Here is a 17,469-nt window from a genome sequence, read left to right on the forward strand (position 1 = left end):
ACCCGAGGTACCACTGTACTATAGATTTAAAATGGTGTAACTATTGTTTCCTTTCTCCTGAGGAATCCAGGGAACTATAGCACTGTCATGTGGGGTGCAGGATGGGGCTTCAAGAGAGAATGATCAGCTGTCCTCAAACTACAACCTTATTTAAGGAAAGCCATGAAAAGTCAGACCAGTAGAAAACAAACATAAATTTGGAATGTAGGTACCAGTTAAGGTTGTCTGGGGTAATGTAAATTGCTCATCATTCCCTTCTCCGCAATGAATTCCAATGCTGGTGTGAGAAAAAAGCCAGTTCATGAGTGTTTTGTGTTTTGACCCTGGCTCAAAACAAGATGGCCTTCTTTCTGGGTAACCCTCTTTCTCTTTCCTTTTCCCCAGGGCTCCAACATGGGAGGCAAACTGAGCAAGAAGAAGAAGGGCTACAATGTGAACGACGAAAAGGCCAAAGACAAGGACAAGAAGGCTGAGGGGGCGGCCGTGGAGGAAGGCGAGGCTCTGAAGGAGAACGAGCAGAGCCAGGCCACCACAACGGAGACGGCAGAAGTGAAGGAGAACAACCAGGAGGATAAGCAGGGAGACAAGGAGGCCAAGAAGGCAGAAGAGAAAGAAGGGGAGAAAGAGACGGCTGCCCCAAGCCAGGAAGAGCCCAAGAAACCTGAGCCGGAGAAGCCTGAGGCTGTCGTCGATGCCAAGGCTGAGCCTCCGAAGAACAACGAGCAGCAGGCCCCCAAGGCGGAGGAGCCCAGCCCTGCCGCTCCTCCTCCAGCCAGCAGCGACGCGCCGAAACCTTCTGAGCCCAGCAGCGATGCAAAAGCTTCCCAGCCTTCAGAAGCCACAGCTACTAGTAAAGTAGATGACAAGGGCAAGGAGGAAGGGGAAGTCAAAAAGACTGAGGCTCCTGCAGTACCCACAGCCCCCCAAGAAACTAAAAGTGAAGTGGCCCCAGCTTCAGACTCAAAACCTAGCAGCAGCGAGGCTGCGCCTTCTTCCAAGGAGACCCCGGCAACAACAGAAGCACCTAGTTCTACTCCTAAGGCCTCGGAGCCTGCGGCCCCGCCAGAGGAAGCAAAACCATCTGAAGCCCCGGCAACTAATTCGGATCAAACCATAGCAGTGAAAGATTAAATTTGGACAGCCTATTGGGAAACGAAACGGCAGCAGCAGCAGCAGCAGCAACGACGACAAATTAACCACTTTAAACAACCTGTGTATTTTTATTATTATTACCTCTCTCTCTCTCTCTCTCTCTCTCTCTCTCTCTCTTTTCCAGCTCTACTAACTCATTTCAGATCTGAAATAACAATATGTATTGCCCAGGAAAAATAAAAAAGGAAAAAAAACAAAGTTTTTAAAAAAGAGATTGTCCCATCAAGTTGAAAGGGAGGGGGTTGGGGTGCTGGTTCTGGCAGAGGACGGGCTGGGGTGGGGATCCAAATAGTATTTTTGTGGGGGAAATATCTAATATACTTTCTGCCAACTTTGCAAAGTCCTGTATTTCAATCAGTAGTTAAAATAAGGCAACCCAGATGTCCGAAAATGCAGTACCTCTTTTTTTTTGTACGTGAACCGCTTCGTAAACACACTCCACCAATCTTTGGATCTTTTCCTTTCTTCTTTTTCTCTAATGGGGGGTTTGGGAGTGATGATGTAATTGAAGATTCTGCCCAGTTGGGCTCAGTGCCACACCAATCAGATCTTTATGAAAGCAGTATTTCCTGTGGTTTGTATTTTTTTTTTTTTTAATTTACAGCCTTTATCATTTTGTATTTTTTATGCAGTGGATGAACGGCAGCTTTCAGACGAAACTCACACAGCTGTCCACATTTTTTCTCAATGCCAATCCTCTGATTCTTCTTCCTCTCCAAATATTTTTGGGAGTTAAAAAAAACAAAAAATAAAACAAAAAAAGAAAAAAAACCGCATTCTCATCCTACTTAGCCTACCTAGATTTCTCATGACGAGTTTAATGCATGTCCGTGGTTGGGTGCACCTGTAGTTCTGTTTATTGGTCAGTGAAAATGAAAAAAAAAAATTCTGCGTTCATTGCAGTTCCAGTTTCTCTTCCATTCTGTGTCACAGACACCAATACACCACTCATTGGGGAAAAAAACAAAACAAAAACAAACGAAAAAGCAAAATGTACAATGGATGCATTGAAATTATATGTAATTGTATAAATGGTGCAACAGTAATAAAAGTTAAATAATTTAAAAACATTTAAGGTGTTAGTGGTTGCAAATTTATTCAGATTAACTCTCCTTTCTTGAACGTAGTGAAAAATATTTGGAGCTGTCCATGGTAGTTTACATGTGAGCCCCACTCTTTTCAAAGATGGCTTCCCCTGCCATTATCCCTGATATTTGACTGTGCTGGCTGGGGTTAATTGGAGTCCACAGAGCCTAGCAGAGGAAAAGTGGAGAGATTTGGATCTCTCCATTTGCAAACCAAGGGCTACAGTAAATTCAGAGTCGCAAGCTGAGGTCAGTTTTTTTCGAAAGGCTGTGCTGGTGGATGTGGAGGCAAGTTGGTGGTAGGATCAGTGGGGCCAAAGAAGTAGGGAAAGAAATGTAGCCATGAAGCAAACAAGAGCATTTAGAACAAGGAGTTCTCTGCGAGTTACATATTCTAGGTGCTTTGTCAAATGGACGTAATCCACTAACAGGAAAGGGAAATGTCTATAGTGGCAGAAATAAGCAATAACCAATCACAGGGCAGAGAAGAGAGCAAGGTAAAGACGCAGTATCGCTACTTGGGGGGCAATTAGGCCTCTGGTTTCCCATGGAGGGGCAGTGGCACAAGTAGCAGACCCTCCAAGTGTCCCTGTTTTCCAGGGACAGTCCTGGATTCTGATTTTATCTTTGAATGTCCTGTTTTTCCTTAGGACATCCCTATTTTCACCGGAGAAATGTTGGTATGGTAGGAAGTCCCTATGTTCATCAGAGAAATGTTGGAGGGTATGGAGTTATTTGGCCCCCCTAGGCAAGGAGGTAAATAACTATACAACCTTTAGAAGATATCTGAAGGGAGAAGCATTTCCCCAATAGCCAGAAGCCAGGCTGTGTAGGCCTTTAAGGGTCTAAACTAGCACTTACTAGTGGACTCGGATAACCAGTGCAGGCATATCAGAACTGGTGAGGTGTGTTCATTCCAGAACACCCTTGAAGAATCAGGTGACAGCATTCTATACTGGTGGAAAGTTCTGAACTCTTTCCAAAGGCAGTCCTATAAAGGATGCATGCTGTCTAGAGGTTACTAGAGCATGTCAGATTGTAGCCAGGTCATTGTTTTCCAGCAAAAGTTGTAGCTGGCAAATCAGCTGAAGTTAATAAATGGCCACAGCTTCCATCAGAGACTCTAAATCTGGCTGTAATGCTAAGTCCAAGAGTACCTCCAAACCACGAGCCTGTTCCACAGGGGAGAGTGCAATCCCGGCCAAAATGGCCAGCTAGCCAGTTCAGTGAGTCACCTGCTATATTGCTCAGACATAACCCGTATTGAATTTCAGTTTATCCACCTTTGTGGAGCCCAGTACTGATTCTATATACCCTTCAGGAAAGCAGTTGCCACATCAACATATAGTGGTATCTTGGTTTGCAAACAGTCTGGTTTGCATATGTTTTGAGTTACAAATATGTCAAACCCGGAAGTGTGTGTCCCGGTTTGCGAACTTTTTTTGGATTACGACCCCTTTTTTTTGGATTACGAACATTTTTTTTTTTTTTTTTTGGATTACGAACAATTTTTTTTTTTGAGGCCCCATTGGCAAAAGTGCGCCTTGGTTTACGAATGGATCTCCAGAACGGATTGTGGTCGTAAACCAAGATACCACTGTACTGGTGACAGCCAGGGCCTTTTTTTCAACAGGAACCCACCAGATCTCAGTTCTGACACCTCAGGTGAGCACCTTTTTCTTCCCAGAGTAGCTGTATGAACAAAGCTAACATGGAAGTTTATTATGGTGCAAAATGATCGAGCATGGCACTCATTCCTCAGCGACTCTTTTGAAAAAGCACCTGGGGAAGAATCCATGCCTTTCAAGGAAGCATACAATGAAATAAACAAACGGTATGTTTGTTTTAACGAATAGAAATCAATTGTTAGTGTTTTGTTTAAAGCTGTTGCCATGGGGTGTTTCATCAACCAGCCTCAACATAGCTCTTCAGCAATCTCCTGGAGAATGTCACAGGCCTGTAGGTGTTTCTTTAGGATAAGTAGGAAGTTTTCTGGTACCCGCTCACTTTATGCTTTCATTCCAGTCAGACATGAAGTGCCATAACATGACCTTTAGCAGCTTCTTTCGTTTGAGCCTCAACTGTCCCTGAAGAGTACAGATCCTCTTATTCAGTTTGGATTTGAAGACCTGTCCTGCTGCTTGTTTGGGTGGAAACTCACTTTGGGAAAGGAGTGTCTGGTGACTCCTACCCATAGGTTCCAGGGACGCGGGTGGCACTGTGGGTTAAACCACAGAGCCTAGGACTTGCCGATCAGAAGGTCGGCGGTTCGAATCCCTGTGACAGGGTGAGCTCCCGTTGCTCGGTCCCTGCTCCTGCCAACCTAGCAGTTCGAAAGCACACCAAAAAGTGCAAGTAGATAAATAGGTACCGCTCTGGCGGGAAGGTAAACGGCGTTTCCGTGCGCTGCTCTGGTTTGCCAGAAGCGGCTTAGACATGCTGGCCACATGACCGAGAAGCTGTACACTGGCTCCCTTGGCCAATAAAGCGAGATGAGCTCCGCAACCCCAGAGTCGGCCACAACTGGACCCAATGGTCCAGTCCTTTACCTTTACCTTCTACCCATAGGTGCCAGTTCTGTAAAGCTGAGGTGTCTTCCACCTTCCCAAAGTCTGTTGGGATGGGGCCTAGTCCACCCAACCTTGAAGGGGCGGGAGAAGCAGAGCCCTTCCTCGCCCACCTACCCCTCCCTCCTCCCTCTCTCTTACTTTTTTTTCTGCTGCCCTCCACCACCTTGGGAGATGCCGTGCAACCTGGCAAGATGTTGCCCTGGTCTCTGCAGCATCTGCAGCAGTCACACAACATTGTGCCAAGGGTAGCAGCACACACTGCACGCATCATGAGCCTCCCCAATGCTGGGCGCAACTTGGCGCCTCTGCTCTTACCCTTCAGAAGAAACAACTGTCAATTCCTGTTGCCATAGGACAGGAATCAGCAGCATCTTTGCCACCCAGAGCCACATGTGGCATTGGGCAGGTGCTAGGTGGGTACATAGCAGCGGGCATGGGCAGCTGTGGCTGTCGCTGGTGGTAGGCAGAGCCACTTTTGACCTACATGCACACATTCAACATGCACTGTCACACAATTTCAAAAGGGGGAAAGGTGCAAGGGGGTGTCCTACAGAGTGCCTTCTTCTCAAGATGTTGCTTGTCAGTGGTTCAAATTCTAGTTCCTGTGCTACAACTCAGTGTTGGGCATCCCTGCCTGGACTCAGAACCATGGCTGTAATCCATACTTTGCCAGGTAAGGCTGCGTTTTAGAAGGCTGTATCTGAAGATACAACCCATACATCGTTCCTGATTATACTGTTCCAGATACTTGTAGGTGGAACTGGGAAACCGTCATTTCCTGTGGTACAGATGTCCACGATTTGTGTCCTGTTCCGTAGCAGCATCTTGGAAAAGCTGAACTTAATCCACAGATCTACAACCAATGCTACTGTAAAATAGATGAAGATATATGGTTTGGGGGTGTCTGTTGCTGCATTTTGGTCACCTATTGGTACTTGCCCTATTTGAAGAAAATAATATGAGTCCCCATGCACAGAGAAGCTGTTGAACTTTTATAAAACACATTAAAAAAAAAAAAAACCAGCTAATGTGAGCCAAGACACAGTGGAGCTTGAACCAGCAACCCTACAAGTCAGCGACTAGCTCACTGCTCCATGTAGCAGCAAGATTGCTGGTTAGAACAGGAAATTGCCGCTGGATGCTATAAATCTTCCAATCTTTCATTCTGAGCAATTGTGAGGAAGGCCTTGAGGGGGTTTATTGATCTATGCCTGCCTGAATTCCTTGCCAGCACTTGGGCCTGAGTGCCTCCTGAAGACAATGAGATGTTGAGATTTGCCATTGCATCTTGTTTGCAGATAACCTGAATGGTTTGAACAAAGCAAATCACAAGACTACATCTGCTTCGGCTAACTAAACCATGCTTGCTACATAGATAAAGCTATATCCTAAGTGGAAGGTCTTTTTGTATGAACAATGCTTGCATTAGCTAAAAAGGCAGGGCCCACTCAGTGAGGAGGAGCCCTGTATAGAAGAGGGTAAGGAATACAGACTTTGGCCTTCATTGTAGCTGGAGAAAGCCTTTTAAAAATCATTTGCAGAGATACATACACCAGAAATGCACAGACTGAGCATATAGCCTCTGAAATAACCAGAATGATAGTACAACAGCAACAATACATTTTTTAAATGATTTTTTTTTTTTTTGCTAATTGGTATGGGTGTGCGCCACCAACAAAATTTAGTCAGAACCCTAGTTCAGTGCTTCAGAAAACTGCCTACTTTAGTTAGAAGTGCCTTGTGAGCTGTCTGATTCAGCTGAGGGTCCATCTGTATAAATCTGCTTCATAATCCCTGCCCCCCTACTTAACTATTGATATATTTTTTTAGGCAGCAACTTTTTTTGACAAAAGTGGATGAAATTTGCAGGCACCCCAGTCTTTCCAGGGTGAATAAAGGCATTATAGACAAATGTGTTTAGAGGTTTTTGTGCTGGGCACCTTTGAAGTTAGATTTTTATTTTATTTTTACTTTCTCTATTTTGGGGCAGAGTTTGATGAACTTTGCAGAGAAGGTCGCCCCTTCTGAGGGTGTATAAATCCTGTCAAATTTCAAAAGACAGCTGCATTGGTTTTTCCCACAGCGACAGCCATTCCAGTTTTAAGTTGGTGAAAAAGGAACCACTTTACTGTTTTGTGGGCTGTTGGTCTCAAAATGGCAGATGTGAGATAGGTGCTCCTAGGTAAGAAAACTCCAAATTGGAGACAACAGAGTTCCACAGACTGCTTCAGATCTCCATGTTCCCTCTCTTGCTGCCTCATATAAATCCTGATTAGCAACCCAATAAGGCAAAAATCCATTTGAGGCACCACATTTCATCTCAGAATTCAGGATTTGTCTGAAACTGATGCACATCTATTATGTGGGAGGATAGGCAGTGGTGAGAATAAAGAGGGAGATAGACTTGCACATGATGTAATGACCCTAGGATAGCCCCTGTTTCCAAGGAACTGCAGTAATTGTGCTAGTTGGGACAGGGCAAGAACATGCTTTTTTTAAATTAAAAACTCCAACTCAGGTATGGATACTGGCTGAATGCAGGGATGGTCATTGGATAATAGAAGTTGGTTGCTGTGGATACCAGGCTCCTCCAAGATGACATGCCTGATGGGGAAATTACACAGTGACACATAAAATGGAAAGAGGGATAAGTTTCTCCTTTGGCGCCAGAGATATCCTAGAAATGAAGGAGGGATGAAGGCAGTCCTGTATTGGGAACTTTTTAATGTTTGATGCTTTATTATGTTTTTATATGTGCTGGAAGTCACCCAGAGTGGCTGGGGAAACCTAGCCAGATGAGCAGGGTATAATAATAATAATAATAATAATAATAATAATAATAATAATATATTGCCATGCTCCCACCCCCAAAAACACATACACACAGAATTCTTCAAAAGTAGGAAGATGTCCAAGAAAACTAGGAAGAAAGGACTTTGAAGGATGAAGCACTAAAAGTATCCACTAAGAAAGAAAAGAGATTGTGTGACCTACCAAAGCTTGGACTAATTCCCTTTGTATTCTGCTACAGCTCCTTGATGTTGAGCCAACACAGCTTCTGCTTCTTTTAGTTCTTTTTTTTAAATGCATGCTTCATAGGAAGTTAGCCATTTAAAAAGTGCTAAATGGATCAGCCTAGACATGACTGCCTCCAAGACACAGGGAAAACGCAGGCAAGGGAACATCACAACTAGCTTTCTTGCACTTCTTTGACAGTGTATGCCATCCGTGCATGGCAAGCTGCCTTCTACAGATGAATCTGGCCACCATAACCTTGTAATGTGGATGCTTATGGGAGTCTCAAAATAGAGAAACTCCCTCTGAAGCAATCCTATCAAAGACCATGTCTGGTCTACATAGAAATCTTGATTGCTTTCCATTCCGACTTGCACTCTAGTGTTAATCCACTTGCATGTGTACCAGTCAATGAATACTAGTTTTGGATTTGTTTAATCTTTGGACCAAAGAAGCACTTATCAATTTACAATTATGCAGATGTGATTTCTAGCTCTTATAAACAATTCTTAGCATTCATGTAGAGCTTTAGAGGGTTTAAGATGCATCACATCACATCACATCACATCAATATTAGTTTATTATTACCCATAGGGAGAACAACTGAGATGATGAGATAGCAGCTTACCTAATGCCACCTATGTGAGTTCATGGCACAGGTAATACTTGAACCCGTGACTTCCTGATTTGCTGGTCAGTTGCTTAGCCATTATAAGCCTTCTCAAAAAGGCTAAAATGACCCCAGACAAAGTTAGGACCCATTAAAAAAATAACTTAGCTGAGTTTCAACCCTTGTCATCTTCCAAGAATTATCAGCTATGTTAGCAATGGTGTTTCCATACTCAATATACCTCCTACTACCAGATTGATGCATTTGAATTATGGTGCTGGAGGAGACTCTTGAGAGTCCCATGGACTGCAAGAAGATCAAACCTATCCATTCTGAAGGAAAACAGACCTGAGTGCTCACTGGAAGGACAGATTGTGAAGCTGAGGCTCCAGTACTTTGGCCACCTCATGAGAAAAGAAGACTGCCTGGAAAAGACCCTGAGGTTGGGAAACATTGAGGGCACAAGGAAAAGGGGATGACAGAGGATGAGATGGACAGTGTTCTCGAAGCTACCAACATGAGTTTGACTAAACTGCGGGAGGCAGTGGAAGACAGGAGTGCCTGGTGTGCTCTGGTCCATGGGGTCATGAAGAGTCAGACACGACTAAACAACTAAACAACAACAATTATGTTTTTACCCCATTACAGTAAGAAACCTGCAGTGATGTAGCATGGGTTGCCAGGGCCTAGGGCAAACCAGGATGGGTGGGGAGGGAAATGGATGGAGTATGCATGTGCATTCAACTGCCTAACAACGTCCATGTCACCCAGGAGATTGTAGCCGTAGAGATAAGAAAAGAAGAGTCGTTCTGTTGTCTTAAGAGATTGCTTCCTGGTTCGTATGGAGAAACAATTTTCAATAGAAACCAGCAATGGAATTGTGGCAGCACCAGGTGTTCAAATTTTGCACCCCTAACAATTTTGCGTCTGGGGCAACCGCCCCTGTGGCCCCTCCCACACTATGCCACTGGAAACCTGAGGTATTGACAGAAGTATTTTTTAAAGTCTGCATGCATATTCTTTTGTTTGTTTGTTTGGAGAATTTATATACCATTTAATTATAATAATCTCCAAGCAAGTAACTCATACATTCATACCTCGGGATAAATACGCTTCAGGTTGAGCGCTTTCGGGTTGCGCTCCACAGCGACCCGGAAGTAACGGAGCGTGTTACTTCTGGGTTTCGCCACTCAAGCATGCGCAGACGGTCAAAATGACATCACGCACATGCACGGAAGCGGTGAAACGCGACCCACGCACGCACAGACATTCTGTTCAGGATGCGAACGGGGCTCCGGAACGGATCCTGTTCGCATCCCGAGGTCCCACTGTACAGTGAAAATTGAAATCAGTTAAAACTTTAAAATTGCAATTTAACTAAAATGCCCGCTGGGAGAAAATGTCTTCATTAAACGCCAGAAGATCAACAAGGAGGGGACTTGTTTGACTTCAACAGGAAAGAAGTTTCATAAAATTGGACCCATAGTGCTGAATTCCTGGCTCCTGGTGAATACAAGCTATGCATCTGAGCCATAGGGGACTACTAACAGTGACTTCCCCAAAGATCTCAGTTAACAAGCAGAGATATAAGGCAGCAGGTGGTCCTTGTAGTATCTTCAACCCAAATTGTTAAGTATAATATAAATTAATACAAGAACCTTGAACGTGGACCAATAGCATGTGGGCAGCCAGAGTACTGTAGTAATGTCCTGACAATAGGTGTGGGACGCGGGTGGCACTGTGGTCTAAACCACTGAGCCTCTTGGGCTTGCTGATCAGAAGGTCGGAGGTTCGAATCCCCATGATGGGGTGAGCTCCCGTTGCTCTGTCCCAGCTCCTGCCAACCTAGCAGTTCGAAAGCATGCCAGTGCAATAGATAAATAGGTACTGCTGCAGTGGGGAGGTAAACGGCAGTGCACCAAAATCACAATTGGCACTACGAAATTGGCACATCTTCCACTGCAGAATGGTTTTCACAATAATGGGTGGGGAGACAGGAGTGCAAAAGAGATGGATTTATGGCAAAGCCACAAAATAATCTCCAAATTAAGGAAGATCAAACAAATGAAACAATTATGTTAAGTGATGGAACATATACAGCTAAACAGAATAATCAACTAGCTGCTTAAAATATAGCAAAGAAGGTTTTGAACAAAAATGTTTTGGAACCTGAAGGTTCCTGAGAAGGAAGATCAAACAAATGAAACAATTATGTTAAGTGATGGAACATATACAGCTAAACAGAATAATCAACTAGCTGCTTAAAATATAGCAAAGAAGGTTTTGAACAAAAATGTTTTGGAACCTGAAGGTTCCTGAGAAGCTTATAGGGGATTTCTCACCTGAATAAAGAGTAACAAGGGACAAACGTCCCCCAAATAGCTTGTGGCTATTGATCTTCAGAAACGCACGTCAGCAATTGAACATATTGACAGCTTTCTCTAGAAGGCATTTTCTGTAACATGTGCAGTGATTGTGGGGTCCAATGGGCTTGGATCGGCACCTTATGCTCCATGTGCACCCAAAAATGCTCTGAAATATGCAGTGGTTCCTTGGCAGGCTAGACAATGTGCAAAGGTTGCCCTAAAAAGGTAACAGGTAAAGGGACATCTGACAGTACCGTATTTTTTGCACCATAGGACGCACCGGCCCATAAGGCACACCTAGTTTTTTGGGGGGGAAATAAAGGGGAAAAAATATTTTCCCCCCCAGGCGTGGGGCTGGGGCGGGGGAAGCCCGAGCTTCACCCGACCCCAGCCCCCAGAACAGGCAGCTCTCCGCAAGCCATGGGAGCCCAGCGCCGGGCTCCCACCGCTTGTGGAGAGCTGCGCAAAGCCTGGAGAGCGAGAGGGGTCGGTGCGCACCGACCCCTCTCGCTCTCCAGGCTTCAACGAAAGCCTGCATTCGCCCCATAGGACGCACACACATTTCCCCTTCATTTTTGGAGGGGAAAAAGTGCATCCTATAGGGCGAAAAATACGGTAAGTCCAATCGCAAACGACTCTGGGGTTGCGGCACTCATCTCGCTTTATAGGCCGAGGGAGCTGGCATTTGTCCACTCCGCAGACAGTTTTACCGGGTCATGTGGCCAGCATGACTAAGCCATTTCTGGTGCAATGGAACACCGACACCAGAGCAGCACACGGAAATGCCATTTACCTTTCCACCGGAGCGGTACTTATTAATCTACTTGCACTTTTGGGTGTGCTTTTGAACAGCTAGGTGGACAGAAGCTGGGACCGAGCAATGGGAGCTCACCCCGTCGCAGGGATTTGAACCGCCGATTGGCAAGCCCAAGGCTCAGTGGTTTAGACCACCGCGCCACCTGCATCCCTTGCCCTAAAAAGGTAAAGGTAAAGGGACCCCTGACCATTAGGTCCAGTCGCGGACGACTCTGGGGTTGCGGCGCTCATCTCGCTTTATTGGCCGAGGGAGCCAGCGTACAGCTTCCGGGTCATGTGGCCAGCAAGACTAAGCCGCTTCTGGGAAACCAGAGCAGCACACGGAAATGCCGTTTGCCTTCCCGCAGGAGCAGTACCTATTTATCTACTTGCACTTTGATGTGCTCTTGAACTGCTAGGTTGGCAGGAGCAGGGACCGAGCAATGGGAGCTCACCCCGTCATGGGGATTCGAACCACTGACCTTCTGATTGGCAAGCCCTAGGCTCAGTGGTTTAACCCACAGCGCCACAGGACACCCCTAAAGTGAGTGGATTAGACTTTGCTTGCCTGCCTTTCTAATGTGGTTGAGCTTTGCAGCTGCTGGGGAGCAAATCCAGAGAGGTTTTGTTCTCTACCCAACTCAGATGTTGCCACAGCGCACATGGCAGAGGTTAAAGACTCTTATGCTGATGCAGAACAGCACGAGGTTAAAAGAGCAGTGCTTTTATTTTCTGATAACCCTGGATTCCAAAACAGCGTACAACAAACGGACAAGTCCCTGAACAGATTTCAAAAGATATCACATGTCTGTGAGCTAAACACATTGTTGTTTTAAGCCCTGCTGCTCTGTCAGATTATCCAACTTTGTCAGCTGCACCTCATTTTCCCTCTCTTTCTTTCTGCAATAAAAGAAAGTATTACCAAGCTAGCATTTTCTTGTTTGGAAAAATGAACTGTAGTAGCTCTCACTTGCTAAGATATAAAAGAGCAGTTTAAGCGCTCATTAAACCCAAATAACCTTTCGGGCAGGGCTTTGTAGTATTGAATGCTGTTACAGTGGTACCTCGGGTTAAGTACTTAATTCGTCCCGGAGGTCTGTTCTTAACCTGAAACTGTTCTTAACCTGAAGCACCACTTTAGCTAATGGGGCCTCCTGCTGCTGCCACACCGCCGGAGCCCGATTTCTGTTCTTATCCTGAAGCAAAGTTCTTAACCTGAAGCACTATTTTGGGTTAGCAAAGTCTGTAACCTGAAGCGTATGTAACCTGAAGCATATGATGGCCATCTCTAAATATCTTAAGGACTGTCACATAGAGGAGGGAGCATGCTTGTTTTCTCCTGTTCAGGAGGGTCAGACTCAAACCACTGGCTTCAAGCTGAGAAAAAGGAGATTCTGAGTAATACAGTGGTACCTCTGGATGCGAACGGGGACCATTCCTTAGCCCCATTCACATCCTGAGTAGAATGTAAGATGTGGCTGCGCATCTGCGGATGCGCAGGTCGCGTTTTGCCGCTTCCGCGCATGCGCATGACGTCATTTTGAGCATCTGCGCATGTGCGAGCGGCGAAACCCGGAAGTAACTTCTGGGTTGCCGTGGAGCGTAACTTGAAAATGCTCAACCGTAAGCACATTTAACCCAAGGTATGACTATATTCGGAAGAACTTTCTGACAGTAAGAGCTGTTCAGCAGACTCCCACGAGAGGTGGTGGACTCTCCTTCCTCGCAGGTTTTAAAACAGAGGTTCTATGGTCATTTGTCATGGATGCTTTAGCTGGGATTGCTGCATTGCAGGGGGTTGGACTAGATGACCATTGGGGTATCTTCCAACTCTAAGATTCTATGATTCTATGAAAGTTTTAAAGGTGTGCATGCTCCACTTCAGCTTCTGCAAACTGGTTTCCTCCTGATGTTTTGGACTACAACTCTCCACAGCTCCACCCAGAGAAATAAATACTGACGACATCTTGCCCCCAATCTCCCTATGACCACCCTCAACAGCTTCATGGGGATAAAATAGCACTGACACTCAATGGCATAACTGCCAGAGGGATAAAAAAACACTCTCCTAACAGTATTCTTTAGACTCAGTTCCATAGGTATCCACTGTAACACTGTGCCCTTAGTAATCATTCGAGCCAAGTGCCGGCCAAGGAAGATACAGTAGTACCTCGGGTTAAGAACTTAATTCGTTCTGGAGGTCCGTTCTTAACCTGAAACTGTTATTAACCTGAGGTATCACTTTAGCTAATGAGGCCTCCCGCTGCCGCTGCGCCATTGGCATGCGATTCCTGTTCTCAACCTGTGGTAAAGTTCTTAACCTGAGGTACTATTTCTGGGTTAGCGGAGTCTGTAACCTGAAGCGTCTGTAACCTGAGGTACCACTGAACAATGGTCAATAGTATCCAAAACCATACAGCTCAGGAAGAAGGAGAAAGTCCACACTCCTCATGTCTTGCTCTTGTTAAAGGGCTGCTTTGGTCTCATGACCAGGCCCAAACCTGAGCCAGGGTCTAGATAATCCAGCTCATCCAAGAATGCCTGCAGCTGTTCTGTCACAAATCTTTCTAACACCTTCCCAATAAAAAGGGGTATCTATGACTGCTCAGTAGTTATTCTGAAGGGGTGGTGCTATGGTTCCAAACACTGACCCTCTTGGGCTTGCTGATCGGAAGGTCAGAGGTTCAAATCCATGCAATGGCGGTTAGTTCCTGTTGCTCTGTCCCAGCTTCTGCCAACCTAGCAGTTCGAAAACACACCAGTGCAAGTAGATAAACTGGTACTGCTGTGGCAGGATGGCAATTGGCATTTCTGTGCACTCTGGCACTCATCAGGTATCCTGTTGCACCAGAAGCGGTTTAGTCACATGACCCGGAAAGCTCTCTGTGGACAAATGCCGGCTCTCTTGGCCTAAAAGCGGAGATGAGTGCCGCACCCCATAGTCAAATTCAATTGGACTTATCCATCCAGGGGCCCTAAAAAATCTTTACTTAGTTATTCTGAGTCCAATGGGCTCAAAGAGGCTTCTTGAGGAGTGGGTGTATCGCCACCTCTTTCAAGGCAGTGGGGGCCAGCAACTTGCAGAATGATACATTAACCAAACTCAGGACCCAACCAGCCAAACCTCCTAGGCTACATTTAGCATAGGAAAAACTTCCATAGCACCATTCACATCTTTGACAGACATGCACTTAGGAGACCTCGCTCAGGTATCAAGCTAATTGGGCAGTCTTGGACCAATTGCACTCTCTCAAAATTATTTTGTAGGTTGTTGAGTATTGGAAGACACAAGAGCTACCCACGCTGGAGGAATGGCAGGCGAAAGTGATCAACTTTATGGGACTGGCAGAAATGACCGGCAGAATCCGCGACCAAGAGAAAGAGACTGTGGAAGAAGATTGGAAGAAGTTTAAGACGTATCTCAAGAATTATTATAAAATTGAGGAGTGCTAAAATGCTGAGGGAAAGGAAGACGTAGAATTGCAGCGGTAAATTGTGTTCGATTTTAGGGTGGAATTGAAAAGGAGAATGAACTTATATTTAATTGGCTAAGAAGGGTTGCTGAACAATTGTTTAAAATTAAGGATGCAAAAAGGGGAAGGTATGGGGAAGTCCGGGAAAAGAGGTCTATGGAAATAAGGTAAAGAAAATATGACTTTTGTGTTTGTTTTTATGTTGTTTTTGTGCATGTTAAAAATTTGGAAATCAATAAAAATTTTATTTTAAAAAAAATATATTTTGTAGGTTGTTGAGAAGGTACCCCATATTTGCTGCCTTCTGCTGAATTGAGGAAGGGTACAGCAGAAACATGATAAATAAAATTGTCTGATGCCAAATCAAATACAAGACTTTTCCATGGAGACAGTTTCCACATTCAGCTGAAAGTCACCCAGTTTTGAGAAACTGAGATATACATGTGCATGTGTGAACCAGTCTTATTTAGCCCTATCCTTGCCAATAACGTCTTTTCCCAACATCATTGAAAACTTTATCTGAAAAAAGAAGTGCAGATCACAAGGGTTGGCTTGTTTTAATTTTAATTGCATTAGGCCAAACTACACATATTTGCTTTGTACCCTATATTGATCGAATGCCACACCAGAAACATTTGCTGCTCAGCTCCCTCCATGCCTTTACAGAATAAATATTGCTTGAAATTCCAGTTGGCAATTTTAAACTTGTCCGTTAGTAGTTGCTAGGGAGAAAGTGAGCCTTGGGACAATGAGGTTTGGCATGGAGCTATGAACTTTCACAATGCAAGCCTGGGCAATAATGAGGAGGAAGACTCTTTTTAAAGAAGTGCATATGCTGATTGGACAGAACTGGCACGGCTGTTTGCCAACTTGCCGTGATGAACTGTGCAAAAATGCCCCGGAAAATCCCTTCCTCCTGGACACTGCTGACTGCTGAGCAATCTGTGCTGTGTGTGCTTTTTGTTTTGTGCTCTTCTGGGCAAAGGAGAAGAAACACACAAACACACACACACACCCGAGCTCAAATTCCCACATGAAGAAGAGGAAGAAGAGGAAGAGGAAGAGGAAGAAGAAGAAGAAGAAGAAGAAGAAGAAGAAGAAGAAGAAGAAGAAGAAGAAGAAGAAGAGAAAACCTTATTTATTACCTTTTTAATTGGAAATGGAAACAATTGTGGCTACATTCTAGACTGTAAAAGTATGTTACAGTCGTACCTTGTTTTTCGAACAGCCTAGTTCTCGAACATTTTGGCTACCGAACAATCAAAACCCAGAAGTGACTGTTCCTGTTTTTGAATGTTCTTTTGGAAGCTGAACGTCTGAGGGGGCTTCTGATTGGCACGCCCATTACTGTGGCATGCACATTTCAATATATGATTTAATGCACATCTCTGCCTATATTTTTGAAGAACTAGTTGTGTGTCAGCATTTTGTTTATGTGTGGCTAGCACTGAGACAGAGCCAATAGTTTCACACTGGAGAACAGGAACCACAGCTTCTAACAGCCTGCTTTTTATTTAAGGCCAACCAAAAAGCTTGAACGAAAGCTGACCTGGAGTTTCATCATCATTCCAAATTTCTACCAGAAAGTAAAAGAACTTGTGCTTTGTGCTCAAGAGACCCAGTTCACTCCTTGACATAATTTCTTTAAAGGGCATAATTTCTAAATATGTACAGTGGTACCTTGGTTCTCAAACTTAATCCGTTCTGGAAGTCCATTCCAAAACCAAAGCATTCCAAAACCACATGCGCTTTCCCATAGAAAGTAATGCAAAATGGATTAATCCTTTCCAGACTTTTAAAGACAACTCCTAAAACAGCAATTTAACATGAGTTTTACCATCCAATGAAACTGTTGATCCATAAAATGAAAGCAATAATCAATGTACTGTACTATAAAATAAATAAGACAGCATTGTAGATGATAAAAATCAAAACTATTTTTCCCCTTACCTGCACTGATGATAGTCATTTTTTGGATGGGGGGCTTTTATTCATTTCTGCAGTCACACAATCAATCAATCAATCAATCAATCAATCAGTAGCTGAACTGAGTACCACATTGTCACAAAAACAAATTAACTGAAAAAGCCTCAAAAGCAAAAACGAAAAATAAATTTGAAAACAAAAGCGCCAAACTTAATCTGTTCCAGAAGGCTTGTTTGACTTCCGAAAAATTTGAAAACCAAGGCATGGCTTCTGATTGGTGCAGGTGGCCCGGAAACAATAGCCGACAGCCACATCAGACATTCAGCTTCCAAAAAACATTCAAAAACAGAACACCTACTTCCGGGTTTTCGGCATTTGAGTACCAAGGCGTTTGAGAACTAAGGTACCACTGTAGACACTAAACCTATGTGGGCATCTCACTGTTCGCCAAACAAAGGAGCTGTGCTCTTTAATCCC

The 17,469-nt window shown here is 44.5% G+C and overlaps 1 protein-coding gene and 1 long non-coding RNA gene across 2 annotated transcripts in view; one reads left to right on the top strand and one right to left on the bottom strand.

Annotated features, from left to right (window-relative positions):
* The window catches only part of BASP1 (brain abundant membrane attached signal protein 1), an 85,055-nt gene extending 82,833 nt beyond the window's left edge, over positions 1-2,222 (top strand). The window contains exon 2 of the mRNA XM_079985105.1: positions 385-2,222. Within this exon, the coding sequence (XP_079841231.1) occupies positions 394-1,131 (738 nt within the window). The 5' untranslated portion in view covers positions 385-393 and the 3' untranslated portion in view covers positions 1,132-2,222. The remainder of the gene's footprint in view (positions 1-384) is intronic.
* The window catches only part of LOC307220958, a 216,495-nt gene that overhangs the window by 105,298 nt on the left and 93,728 nt on the right, over positions 1-17,469 (bottom strand). The window lies entirely within an intron of this gene.

This window comes from Podarcis cretensis, assembly GCF_951804945.1.
Source record: "Podarcis cretensis genome assembly, chromosome: 7".
Taxonomy (NCBI): domain Eukaryota; kingdom Metazoa; phylum Chordata; class Lepidosauria; order Squamata; family Lacertidae; genus Podarcis; species Podarcis cretensis.